Source organism: Eucyclogobius newberryi, unplaced genomic scaffold, assembly GCF_026437365.1.
Source record: "Eucyclogobius newberryi isolate DKJ021-1_F unplaced genomic scaffold, fEucNew1.0.hap1 SCAF_20, whole genome shotgun sequence".
In the NCBI taxonomy this organism is placed as follows: Eukaryota; Metazoa; Chordata; class Actinopteri; order Gobiiformes; family Gobiidae; genus Eucyclogobius; species Eucyclogobius newberryi.
In genome coordinates this window covers 15940716-15955498 of record NW_027315835.1, presented here as the reverse complement: position 1 = coordinate 15955498, position 14783 = coordinate 15940716, and the positions used below count along the sequence as shown (strand labels likewise).

At 39.5% G+C, this 14783-nt stretch overlaps 1 protein-coding gene across 1 annotated transcript in view; it reads right to left on the bottom strand.

Moving 5' to 3' along the window:
• nrg3b (neuregulin 3b) overlaps positions 1-14783 on the bottom strand; it is a 311990-nt gene that overhangs the window by 31982 nt on the left and 265225 nt on the right. The window contains 2 exon segments of the mRNA XM_072455883.1: positions 4393-4516; positions 9343-9445. Of these exon segments, the coding sequence (XP_072311984.1) occupies positions 4393-4516; positions 9343-9445 (227 nt within the window).

Sequence of the window (14783 nt, the reverse complement as noted above, 5' to 3'; positions counted from 1 at the left end):
CACCCAGCTAAGGTTAACAAGGGAAGGCTATTTTTCCACAGGTTTGACACGGCGACCTGGTTAGCAGGCTGCACGTCTCCACACACTTTGATGCCACCCAGAGAAGAAGGTTTTATGTTTTTTTGTCTTTCCAAAGTTAACAAAAGTAAAAGGGTGGGCAGACAGGAGGAGGAATACTGTACTGTTCCAAAAAGAAACAGTTTGGGACAATGCAGGTCTGTCACAAATATTTTACTTGAAACATTGAAATAAAATTATGAAAAGTAGTCAATGAATTAATTAACATTCATGAGAGTATTAGCTAGTAGGGCTGAATTTTGGCTTGTACCTTAATATACAAAACATATCCCGATACAGGGTCTACGATACGATACGAGTCCTGATACATGGATATCCCTTAAAACTGGAGTTAAAATTGAACTAAAATGATGTTTCGATAGTAACAATTTAGTATAAAGAAGGAATTTCATGTCGAACTTGCCGTTAATATTAAAATACAATGTTCATACAAACAGATAATTTTTTAGCTCAGGGGTGGAATTTATTGATATGCGCATTGCCAAGAAATCCATAACGATATGTTTCCGTACAAATATTCTCAGTACAGCCGTAGCTACCACCAGGATTTCAAAACGTTGCACATGCATTTTGAATAGGTTACTTGCAGACTGCCAATGCACCAAATACTACGGTTTACTGCGGTCTGTATTTCACCAAAGCAGTACAAGTTTCTCGTGTGTTTACAAGCGATAACACATAGAAGTACTTGTTACCTGAATACTGCTCCAGAAGGCTGTGGTGTCAGGGAAAAATAAACTTCTTGTTGATTCTTTCCACATACCCGCACATCCCCTGGACCTGGTTTGAAATACTTTAGAATTCTTGTGGGCCAAATACTGTCGGCCTTTTGTGAGTAATTACTTCCATCAACATTGAAAACACAAATACAATAATAAAAGTTTTTATGCTTCTTGTTGTGCGCGGTAATTCAGTTTGCCTCGTATAATGTTCAGTCAACTTGCTATTTGTTTTCTTTTCCTCAAATTTAAGATATTTTTTTTCCTTGTCCCCAGTTTGTTTCTCGCACAAGCTGTCAAGTGCTCAGGGCCATAATTCCAGTCCGCGCCCTCAATGTCTTTCCGCCGGTGCCAAGCGCAAGTCTGTGGGTGGGGCTATAGCTCGAGGGGAGGCTTTTGATTGGCCAAGTCACACAACTAGACACTGCTGCATTATTAAACGGCTAGTGCAGAGGCAAAATACTGCTATCTATGTATTAAACCTACATTATGTGGTTCTCAAACTTTTTGCACCAAGTACAACCTAACTTAACTTATTTTGAGGCTTTCCGAGTATTTTATCAAATCTTAATAAGTACTAAAAATGGTCTAAAATGAGATTAGACCATGAATCAGGTAGTTTTAAATAATGCTTAACCTGAAGGATGACAAAAACATGAATAGATTTGTCTGAGAAACACTGATTTAGTGGCTTTTCACAGTTTGGATTGGACATCCAAAGCATTACAGAACCATTTATACAGAGTAATGTGTGGGATTAAAAATGTGCATAGTTTAAAAAAGTAATCTTAACCCTCTTCAGAAGTCGCAGTAGTTCCTATTAGTAGTATTTCCAAGCATCTTCACATGAGGCTTGAGCCGTGATATTCTCGTGGTAACGTTTGAAGCATTTGATTTTGTTCCAATGCTACAAGTATCTAAAGTAAATTGGGAATCTGCCAAAACTACCTATTTATTTCAATAAATACAATTATTTTTGAAAGATTAAACCGACCAGCACGAACCTGCTTATAAATTGTTGTTTTTAAATGTGCAAAGAAAGATATTAGTGAAAAGCAACAATTCTGATCTATTTTAAAAATAAACTAATTCAACAGAACTGACTTGATATTGACAAAAGAAGCATTCATATGAAATAATTGACTGTGATTGAAATCTCCTTAGAAATAAAACTCTAATTATAAAAGCAATCAGATCACTCATTACGTCTGTCTCTTTCTAGAAATGTGTTTCTTTTGCTTCAAAGCCCAGAGAGTGTGATGGAAACTGTCAGTTTTTCTTGACAGATGTGAAGTTAACGCCATTAAAGCAATTATCCCGTTTGTAGTTTGTTCCTCCAGACTTGTATTTTCCAAAGTTCCATAAAAGGTGCACATAAAACATTTCTGCTTCTCTCCATGGAGGGATACTTTGCATACAATAACATTCACTCCTCTTGTTGGGTGTACTGACGTTCTGGGTTGTAATATGTTGGCACCTATTATAAATCCAATTTCACTCTGTTGATTATTTATGACTAATAAAAAAGATAGCCGCAACAAAGATTATTTTGCTATTGAATAATCTCGCAACGATTAGATTTTTTAGATTGCAAAAGGTCCGAAAGTATGAGATTTAGACAAAGAATAATAAAAAACATGACTTTTTAAAATGTTGTCTGTGTCTTTTGACTGCATTTCCCGGTCTGTCTGAGTAAAACAAATACACTTTTCTCTCAGGAAAGGGCATGTTTTGTGGTCTGTGGTCCAGATAGCAATTGTTCGATAACTAGATTAGTAACTGACAAAATGATCCCAATAATAAATAAGTTGCGATTAGTCAATTAACTTGTTTCAACCCAAATAAAAAGCCAAAATCATATAGTGTTACGGCTTTTATTATCAGTTAGCTGTATGTCCCACCAAATGTAACAACTTGTCCCTCTTTCTCTACATTTTGAGATGATCAGCCTACTTTAAATACAATATACTTCTATGATAAACGACACCAGTGCTGTACATTTGTAACGGCGCTAAATCAGCAAACCCCGGTTCTTTATGTGTCCTGGCGAATGGGATGTGTAAATTTTTCCTCGGGGCAAATTTATTTCAGGCCCTAATCCGAGCTCTGTCTCTCCACTCGTGTCAGAAATGAACAAACGGTTTCAGCCAGTGGAGACATTATTAAGAGCCAAATCATTCATCATCCTGCCTAGCCCTCGATAAAGTATTTCTGTACAAGATGGAGACATGACGCGAGTTATGAAACCTGAGCTGAATCAATAGTAATAGACTGATGGCTTACTTTTTGGAGAGGGTACATGTAGTTAAATTTTATAAGAAGTACAAGTGACAGCAGCGATACACCAGTGGAATTAACAGTGATAATGACTTTGGAGAAACCACAGCTCATTGAATAACTAGTGGTGAATATTATATTAGTGGTGACAGTTGAAATAGATGTAGTCATTTGGACGGGGAATCACAGGGTTCCTCACGACGCGATACGGTGATATAAAAATATACTTTGCGTTGATATGTATGCAATAATCGATATATTGCACATGATATACTGCCATATGTCACTATTTTTTAACAGCACAATTTCTTTGTTCAACCACGACCAGCGCAAACCTAATATGAAGCACACTCATCAAAACAGTGTAAAAAAAAAAAAAAATTCGGACCCCTTTCTCTAAACAAGTAATACGTCAGCAATTAAAGCAGCAAAAAACACTAATGCATCATCATTTATCACCAAGTTTAGTATCACGATGATGCTTTTTAGCATTTTAGTTATTTTAGCCCACCACTACTAAAGTTATCCAGGATTTGCGTTGATTGAAAGGTCATAGTTGTGGTATTTGTAAAATGTGTTTTACTAATACCAATTAAGGTACCGTAATATTCGGACTAAAAGCCACTACTTTGAACCCTGTGGCCTATACAACGATGCGGGTAATTTATATATTTTTATGGGCTAATGGCTTCTAAGGGCGCTCTAGCAGGAAGCTCTTTCTCTCGTTCACTTGCTAAGTACAAGTGCACTAGCAGAGCCGGGATAGTAGGGACCGCACAGACTTGTTCTCTTGTCTAATGAGGAACAGAATTTAGACGTAAATGCACGTTACACATGGTGGTCTGCATTTTATAACCTGCCCCGCTATGGAATGAGAATTTCTTGGGGTCTAACTATGGAAGATAATTGTTTTCATCTTGTTTTAAATTTTAAATGCGGATGAATTTCTGACTTTGAATTTCTGACTTTGAACACACTAATTGAAAAACCCTGTTTGAATAGTTTTTATCCTAATATTCAGGTGCTGAATTTTGTGGCATGTCTCAGGATTTTCAATTTTCAAACACTTTTAAAGAGAGAATCAAATACAGACTATGCATACGTCAAAATTCAGCAACAAAAATTCGCCAGCATTTAAAATTCAAAATCTGATTAAACACATTTTCTTCCATGTCTAAATAACAGTTTACCACGGACAGTCATGACATCGAGTCATTCATTTTACATTGTGTTTTTTTGGACATTCAAATACTCTTCACATTGCATTATTCACACACTCCACACCTGGACCACCTCAGTATAAACAGCGATGTCTTACTTTTTGCAGTGGCTGATGGTACAGAGGCTTGGTAGATTTGGACATGAGAGCTGATGCGTTCACACTACAGTCCCTCAGGCTGCGGCTGTCGGAGAAATGGGCCTGAAGTTTCTCTCTGTGTCTCCTGCGAATCAGACCAGAAAAAGAAACGTTACAAAACAAGTCCATGCACGGCGCTCTGTCTCCTATGGCTTTTGTCTTTGAGATGCTGCACCTGTGTCAGAGTCGGTTAGCAAGACGCACACACACACACACACACACACACACATGCACGCACATACGACCACACACACACACACACAGACATACGCACACACACACACACGACCACACACACACACACACACACACACACATGCATGCACATACGACCACACACACACACACACACACATGCACGCACATACGACCACACACACACACAGACATACGCACACACACACACACGACCACACACACACACACACACGCGACCACACACACGACCACACACACACACACACACACACGACCACACACACACACACACACATACGACCACACACACACGACCACACACACACACACACGACCACACACACACACACACGCACACGCGCACACACACACACGACCACACACACACACACGCACACGCGCACACACACACACACACACGACCACACACACACACACACACACATACGACCACACACACACACACGCACACACACACACACACACGACCACACACACACACACACATACGACCACACACACACACACGCACACACACACACACACGCACGCACACGCAAAGTCACAGACGGATATGGCTGTAACCACATATATTAGCCATAATATAAATTGCATTGCAGTAAATGGTTGTCCATGGCAATTTGAGTCGTCCCATTGATTTGTATATTTAGAGCACAGCTTGTTGCTTTCATGTAAAGTTATAGATTGTAGATGATCACATGTTATTGACCCTCCTGGTGCCACATACACTGCTAAATATATGCATTAGCTGAACTGACAAACATGTTTTATACAGAACTACCAAGTATATTAATGTAGTAGAAGTAGTAGTATTTATTGTGCTATTTGTGTATAAGGTTGGAGCACTGTGACACTTTTTGATTAGCAGCCATGGAAGACAAGTGAAAATTTAATCCAGTCAATGGAGCATGAAACATCCATTGCTTGGCCTCGTGCAAATATTCAGACAAAAGAGGCAGATTTTTTATTTTTTTTTAAACTGAACAGAAATTCCATGTAGAATTCTAATAGCCTAAAAGTTATTTGAATTCAGCAAGCGAAAGAAATGTTTCTGCCCGGTCTGGGAGGCGCTATGGACTACCCGCAGTACTGATGCAATTTTATGTCATATTGTATGTATGAATGTGTTTTTATGCAATGGTTAATCTTATTGAATGTTTTATTTGTGTTTTAATATCCTGTGTTTGTTTGTTCTTTATTCTCTTTTGTGTTTTAACAGCGTACCCATGAACTTTTCTCTTTGGGGTTTCCCTGTGTAATTACATAAAGTGATTGAATGTGAGGTGGCAGTAAAAATGGTTTTCTTTCAAGTTCAATTCTGGGTGTAAATGAAGTGTTACTTTATTTTAATAAATAAAATGTGAGAAGTGGATTGGCATCTGTGTGGATGAAAAATGAAGCACTTTACGAATTAGTTTGAAACAATAACTGCAACAGCTGAACGTGAACTCACAAAAGTAATTCAAGAAAATGAAATGCTTTTTTAATTTGCTTTGTATTTGTATGGGCTCTTAGGGAATGTTATCCTGTTGCCTGTTGCTGCTTCCCCTCTGTTCAGATGTCTGCACCTACACCAGGCCCTGCTGTCGCCGTGGCGACATGCACGTACTCTCTCTCCTCTCTGCTGCCTCGCCCCGCCATGCTCGTCCTTCCATCGCACATTTGAGCTTGACTTTTGTTTTACGCACCACACAACTCTCTCACTCACGTGCCCTGTACTACTTATACTCACCACTCATACCTACTTTGTATTTATTAATCTCCGTTTTAACATTTAGTATTTGCAAATAAATGCTGCTGCTTGTTACGGCATTAATCCAGTCATAACAATTATTATATTCATTAAAACGTAATAAACACAATTATAGTTCAGATTCGACCAATTTTTTTTCCTATTTGTCCTCAGTTTCACAATTTTTGCAAAGTTTATAATTGTAGTTGTACATATAAATTACTCATCAGTTATGATCTGACAAACAATAATACTGTATAACACCTTTATTTTGTTGAATGATCGTTTAAACTGTCAGAGGATTGTGTCATTTATGTGTAAATTGTCTCTGGCTGCGTCCGAATGGCCACACTTGTCCCCTGACCCGTCCTTCACTACATAGTCCAGCACTATTTAGACTATATAGTGCGCTCAATCTGGAGCGATTTGGACACTCAACTCACTACTTTCTCCTCGCTGCAGGTCATGTGACTCGTCCAAGTGAAAAAAAAGTTAGCAAAACTTCGATAAGAATGGATTTCAGTAAAAGAAATATTGGTAAAACCCGACACGCACTTATTTATGGACTAATAATCACCAGACATTCATGGATCGAACATTAAACAGTAAACAGTCTATATTATTTTACTTTTTGCCCGTGATGTGACTTCAAGCTAAGGTAAGCGGCTGGTGCTAGCAACTTTGCAGCGTAATGTTTTTTTTTTTATATGTTTTGTCCATATTCTTGAGTCAACAGTGCATTTAAACAGCTTTTCTGCTTCAAGACCTGTCGCTGTTGTTTTTCCGAGTCTCGCAATGCATTGTGGTCAACAGTGACCATCGCTGGACACTACTTTTCAAGGTGCATTGTGGGACATTTTGATTGCCTTAGCTATTCACCCTAACATGGCGTGAGCCCTAAATAGTGCCCTATGTAGAGAATAGTGTGGACTCATTCTCTGTGTTTTAAAGAATAAAGTCTGGCAGTAATGTAACACTTGGATACCAACTGCCATAAAACACCAAAGAAGAAGAAGGACTTTTATTTTTCAAAATGTATTCACAAACTACAACTTAATGGAAGTTAAACTATGAGAAATCTTCACTTAGTCACCAAGTCATAAGGCCTTAGTTATTTTATTACTTGGTTTACGGATCCGCCGCACTTGGATTATTGATTTATACAAAATTATTATAATTTTTTTTTTAATAAAGTACCGCCGACAAAGCAAAATAGCATTAAATTAAATGTAAAAACGGTATTAAGTCAAAAGACAAGAGTGCGTGAAGCAATTTCTCGCCAAACTTAACTGCGGCCTAAGTAGAAAAACAAGAGAATCATATAGACTTTAAGCATATATACATTTTTATCACATGCCAAATAGTGAGTAAGAGCTCTAGATGTATAGGAAGGATCTAGGCTAATCCCCTACAAGTGTAATTTATGGATCCTCAGGCGCTGCACTCGCCCAGTTTTTGTCAGTAAAAACATTTGAAAACATTGCCCCATGTGACTGGCAACCTTCACTGTTGTGAAATCCTCTTCGCCGCGACTGCAGCCGAGTATTTGTTATTTCATTTTATTTTTCAATCAACCCAAGGTAAAGGTCAATAATTAAAACAGCAGAAATAATTTGCACAGCTTTTCAGAAACACATTCGTTGTTGTGAAAACGAACACACGTCGATATGGTATTAAATATAATGACAAACCCCATCGTCCCAGAAAATAGAAATCATCAAGCCCGACACCACGGCTTTTCCCTCAAACGTATTACAAAAAGTGCGCACTATTTATCATGACTAAGTATCATTTGAAAAGCCTTTAGTTTTTCCTCCATAACGTGTATAATTGCCTGCCTTGCATCAACCAGGAGCGCGCTGACCATTAATCTCCCCAGTAAACTCCTGCTACACTTTTGCAGCGCTTCTGAAGAATTCTGTGAGCAGAGGAAAACGATGTGTCTGAGTCGGGGATGGTTTCCGCTACATTAATCCCACAAAGCACTGCAGTCACAGCGGCCAATAGGTGCTGCTCCAAAGCGATAGAAATAAAACCTATTTTTGTTTATCAAGAGCCATTAAAGTGCCGCCACATACATTACGGCGCTATTACGGCGCTCTGTCTCCTATGGCTTTTGTCTTTGAGATGCTGCACCTGTGTCAGAGTCGGTTAGCAAGACGCACACACACACACACACAAACACACACACACACACATGCACACACGAACACACGAACACACACACACAGACATGCACACACGAACACACACACACACACACAGACATACACACACACACATGCACACACGAACACACACACACACGAACACACACACACACACACACACAGACATACACACACACACACACACACACACACACACATGCACACACGAACACACACACACACACACACATACAGACATACACACACACACACACACACACACACACACATGCACACACGAACACACACACACACACACATACAGACACACACTGTATTTTCAAGTTCAAATGTCTGTTATAAGAGAGGACATATCTTTAGCAATGTTCCTTATAATGTAATGGTGCATTTTTCAAGACTGTACTTTATTGATCCTTGTTTGTTAAAAATGGACCTGAATTCTCTCTCTCTCTCGCTTTCTCTCTCTCTTACTCTGTCTCTCTATCTGTCTGTCTGTCTGTCGCTCTCTCTCCCTCTCTCCTGTCTCTTTCTCTCTCTCACTTTCTCTCTCGGTCTTTCTCGCTCTGTCTCTCTCTCTCTATCTATCTGTCTCTCCTTCTGTGTTGCTCTCTCCCTCTTTCTTGTCTCTCTCGCTGTCCCTCTCCCTCCCTATCCCTGTCTTCCTCCTTCTCTCCCTCCCTCCCTCCCTCCCTCCTTCTCTCCCTCTCTCTCTCTCTCTCTCTCTCTCTCTCTCTCTCTCTCTCTCTCTCTCTCTCTCTCCACTGTGCTGTGGGGATTGGCATAACTCACTTGTTGCGGCGATACAGAGCCATGCATGCCACTCCGAGCAGGCCGATCCCCGAGGCGATGGAGAATATGGACAGCACCTGCCTCTGGTAAGTGTCCCCGCTCTCTGTAAAGGAGACAGAACGTATGGTTAGGAGGGAGACTTTGCACCATGACACAAAGTACTACAAATGAATCGGTCAGGAAATGTCCAATTATTTCAGTGAAACAAAAGTAAAAGGTAGTTCGGTGTATGCTTTTTGTGTAGCCGGCAGAAGGAGGGTGAAGGTTGAGTCAGATTGTTCATTATAAAGAGATGCCATGAAAAGTGAAAATAAAGTTCATAGTTCATCCATTCAAAGAGAAAGATGTTAGCTGAACCTTTAGGTCAGTGATGTGCCCTGTGTGCTTTAGAGATCCATTTGGATGCAGTAGGGAAATAACTCACTGTGTATTTACTACTTATGACATAATTTCTAGTTAACAGTTAAAAACTAAACTTCTGCATCACATTTAACTTTTTTATGCCGGATGTATTGCACTTCCAATGCAAACAGTTATTTCTTCATGCAGGCTTTGATACAAAAATCTGATGCCTAAACCAAAATGTATTTAATTTTTACCTTTATTTACCAAAACTCTTCTTTCTCAGTTGCTCACCCCATAATAACAGTCGTTGGGTTAGCATTCACAAAGCACAAAAAATATGCTACCCACAAATTGTTGAAATTGCCCTATGTCTATTGATTGATTTTTATAAATTGATTTGATACGCCAGCAAACAAGAATATTCATTCACCACTGCATTTGAAAGGCGTCAAGCCTTGTTTATCATCTGGGGACCCCTGAAATAATTCTGTGACCCCCATTGGACAAATATTATTAAAGGACAAATATCATGCATAATTTCTATTGTGACCTTTAAACATGCTCTTGTCTACCTCTTGTCTAAGCGAGGAACTTAGCTATGGGCTCCATTTACTGGCAGCGGAGGGAAATACATATTTTAGAGAAAAAACCATTGGTGTTATGCTAACGGGCTAATGAAGCTGAGCTGTTGTATTGATTGTGATTTGATGGCAGAAAGGCTTGAGCCGAGTTTGGTGATGCATTACGGACTTAAAAACAGCAAAGAAGATTCTCGAGCCAAATCACAGATCGAGAGAACACACATCTGGGAGTGTTTTTTGACGCTCAGAGACGACTTAGGAATCAGAACTCAGCAAACTAGCGTGAATAAAGCTAAATGCAACTTCCGGTATGTTTTTGATGGGGGAACAATGTTAGAACCTTGATAGTTGTAGAAAAAGCTTCAGTTGTAGTCATCTGGACTCAGTTTGAAAAAAATAGACGTTTCGACTCTCATCCAAGAGTCATTGTCAATAAAAGAATTTAGATCGAGAACTCCGATATTAATACTGTTCTGTGGTAAGACCCGCCCATTGGGAGGAGCCTTCCTGAAGTAGAAAGAGTTGTTTGTTTCAACAGAAACTCCCCCCTTGTATCTACCGAGCTAGCCTATTCAGAATCTTAATGGGCTATTAGAAACCTCTTTGTCTTTGTGAGACCCTGGCTCAACCACCCTGAGTACCTGATTAGCATCTGAATGTCCTGGTCCTGGTCCTCTACCTTTCCAGGGGTTCAGTATTCCATTATAGATACCAGGAAGATAGAATCTGAGCCCTCCATTCCTGTTTAAAGAAGGTCTTTCTTTTTTAACAAAAAAGAAAAACCAAACAAACAAAAATCAAAAACCTTGATAGTTAAATAAAGCCAATTTAGAATAAGATGTGTCCTTTACGTCTTCTTCCACTATAACTGTAAATGAAGACGAGGCCAATGTGCGAACCCAGTGGACACTGTACTGTTCCACTGCCCACATTAGCATAACCCCAGCGATGGCGTATTGCTGTCAGTAAAAGTCAGGCTTAGTGCTACAGATCAGGACAAGGCTGCTGAGCCAGTACTCTCTGACATGTGCTAAGTGAAGTGTGATAATCGTTTGGTTCAGACAGACCCAGCAGGCACTGGTATTCGGCTGTCTGCGCTGCGTGGGACCCATATCCGAGTGTTTGTGTGGCCTCAGTGTTCGCCGTCCGCCGGCGTCAGAGAATTAGCGGCGAAATGAGCGCTCCCGGACTTGTGGTGTCGGAGCAGAGCACGTCACGGCTCCAGGCTTAAGGTCAGGAGGGACAAGAAGCAGCTGATGGCCGTAGAGTTGTGTGAATGAACTGACTGCACACTGGCACTTGCCCTGGTTAGCGCAGTGCAAAGGGGTGGATGAGCACAGACTCACAGACTCACATGCAGCAATGCACAAAACTGTAAAGCACAAAAAAGTAAAAGTCAAACTATTTCAACTATAATACAAATCATTGCCACCCAATTTGAATAACTACTTACTAGTTATACATTCATTTTTTAGAGCTGCTGTGTCCAAGCTCTTGTGGATCAATAAAGTTTGAAAATTATTTTGAAAATATTTCCCCAACAAAAGCAGTGTTGTACATGTTTTTGTGACCAAAATGTTCCTGGTCTGGTTCTGGAAAGTACCCATGCCAGAGCAAGAGCGAAAAATAAGTCTCCAAAGTGTGGCCCCTGGTCCATAGTTTCTACTCTGGATGAACATGAAGGAACAGGAAGTGCAAAAGGTTCCCACAGTGCTTGTTTTATACAACAGAAGTATAAATTAAACCAAGGCTACCATAATAAAGTCAGAACATCATCATGGTATTTTCGAACATACTGAAACAAGGTCATAGTGTGTGGATTTGACCAGAGATAATTTAGGACAAATAAATACAGGTAAATAAAAAATACCAAGCCAAACCTGGACTAAAGAAGATTTAATAGCATACACAGGCTTACAAGAAATAATCCATGACTATCCATGGGTTTCAGAATAATAAGAAATTAGGACTGTTGTCATAGTAAAGAATTTAAACTAACAACGTATCTTTTGAATGGTAAAAAGCCCTCAATATTTTGCACCAATGAATGGACCACACAAGAGTTTCAGTTAAAAGACTATGCTAAAACTTAACCAGATCAAACCAAGCCTGTAATACATTCTCTCACATTTCAATCTTCAAAACAAAACTAACTTGAAATCAAAGACATTCCACCAGAACATGTTCACAAACACTCACACACAGCCCCACACACCACACTTTCATCAGCGGTGACAAATTTGCCCCAAAACCCCTGCGACCTGTTCGTGACCTTCTGATGCTGTCGACAGGGAGGTGTCCCGGGATGTATTCTGTGTACTTGTCTGCATAAGTTTGTCAACATCAGGCTGCCGTAGTTCTGGGACTGAGTGACTAGAAGTGTACTAACAGGAGCTGCAGTGTGTCAGAGTGTACACAGAGGTAAAGCTGCAGGGACACCCCAGTTTTTCTCTGTCTGAATAAACATTTATGAGTTCTGTGAGTGTGAAGCTACCAGGGAGATTTTTTCAATATGTAACAATGCTGATGAAAAAGGGAAAAAACCACCAGAGGGTGTCTTATATATTAAAATGCACTAAGTAAACAGTTGTGGCCATTCTCATTCAAATTTGATTCCATGACGCCAAATTTGCAGTGATGTGCAAAGCAGTTTGGGTGTGAATAGACAATTTTCTAATACTTTATGCACCACTCCCTCCATCGCGCCTTGAGCCAAACTCAAACTGAACTGTGCAATCAGGTCTGTTAATGTCAGTGAGGCGTGTCACTTAGAACAATTTCAGAAACTTTTTCACCTCAGACTTACGGAGCCTAGTTCTTCACTCAATGGCAATAAACCTATTTTGATTCTGACTCTGATGAACTCTACGTTGCGGGTTTATTTCCAGGCGTTGACGTTTGCTGAATGGCTCTACCTTCTCTCTCCCCCTTTCACACTACAACTGTACTGTCCGATAAATTCTTTAAAAAACAAAAACAAAAAGAAGGAATTCCCACAAGTGGCCCATTACTGAGGCGCACGCTGCACTCAGTCACATAATATTCATCTGAAATGGGCCAGTCATGCATAATGGCATTATTTAATATTACAACAGCTAGCTGAGCCCGTTTGTGTAGTTTTAAAGAAAAATAAAATGAATAAGTAATCCTGTTAGAATGCTTTCAAACAAAGCACTAACAATAAGAATGACTTCCCATGAATGATTTATGCTTTAGCTGCACCAGTGAGTGGAATCTAAAAGTGCCAGTGACAATGCAAGTGATATTATGCCTTTGTCTTTACAGACGACAATTTCTACAGCTGATTCCTAATGTTAAACACATACACCATAAAACCAATCCCCTACCTGCATTTATCAAGGCATGGGACTGTCTCCATACTCTTAACTAGACCCGCATGACTGAATGAATCGGAGACGCACATTCTAAAATGAAAAAATCACCAACAGAGGCTGATCTTCAATGTGTGTTTGGACCGGCAGGTATTTCACTAAAACGACCTCAAAAATAGCCAACATTGAAATCTGACGTAAATGTCTTTCCCTGTTGCACCACTGTCATTGCTCTTGAGTAACCTGAGAAAAGAAAAACGTTTTCTTTGTAACAGGCAAAATGACCAGTTTCAATCAGAACAAAATACAACTGTTAACAAAGGACCACTGAAGAGCTGAAAAAAGAATAGTCCACCAAGTCTGGTAGTTTGAAAGGAAATGTAGCAGCAGATCTTCTGGCCTTGTCATGTGGATAAACGTACAAGCTACATTCCCACAGGGTTTTTATGTTACAAAAAGTACTCCACACATGACTGCAGGGCAAATCCGGTAAAGAGAGCATTGCTCGAGTATTTATGGCAAAATGGCATCTTCAACCTGAAACATATCTACTCTGAGACTCAGCAACTGGAACAAATTAAGCACCGTTATCATTTTAAAGAACTCCATCAAATATTGAACTCTGCAGGATGACGAGATATGCTTTCTCAGGAACACGCACTAAAAAGTGGGTGTAGACAACCGAAATTGTGGTTAGTTTATGGAAGCTCATTTCCACCACTAGAAAATACAATGTTTTGAAGTTTTCATTTTGACTTAATTTAGTTAATTAGTTCAATTTACTTAACCAAGTTCATCAAAACTTTTGACATTTCATTTAGACTAAATATATTACAATTTGTTAGCTCATCTTTTTAGCTATCTCATAATCTTGATAAGGAATCACAATTTGGACCAAGTGTGATAATAATAATAATACCTCAAACCTATAGCTCTTTATGGACACTCAAAGAAGCTTTACAATACAAGATACAACGTAATAGGACAACAATGGCTAGCTGTTCATAAAACAAACCCTCAAACAGGCGTAAAACAAAAGAAATATCCAGTATTTGCCCATTTTATGTTATTTCCTAGTGGCGTAAAAGCGCTTCCATAATGTGCAAAGTCACATCTTTAGTGAGTGAGACTCGTGAACAATGTTCCAGCACAATAATGGCTCGAAGCGTGAAAAAAAAATGAA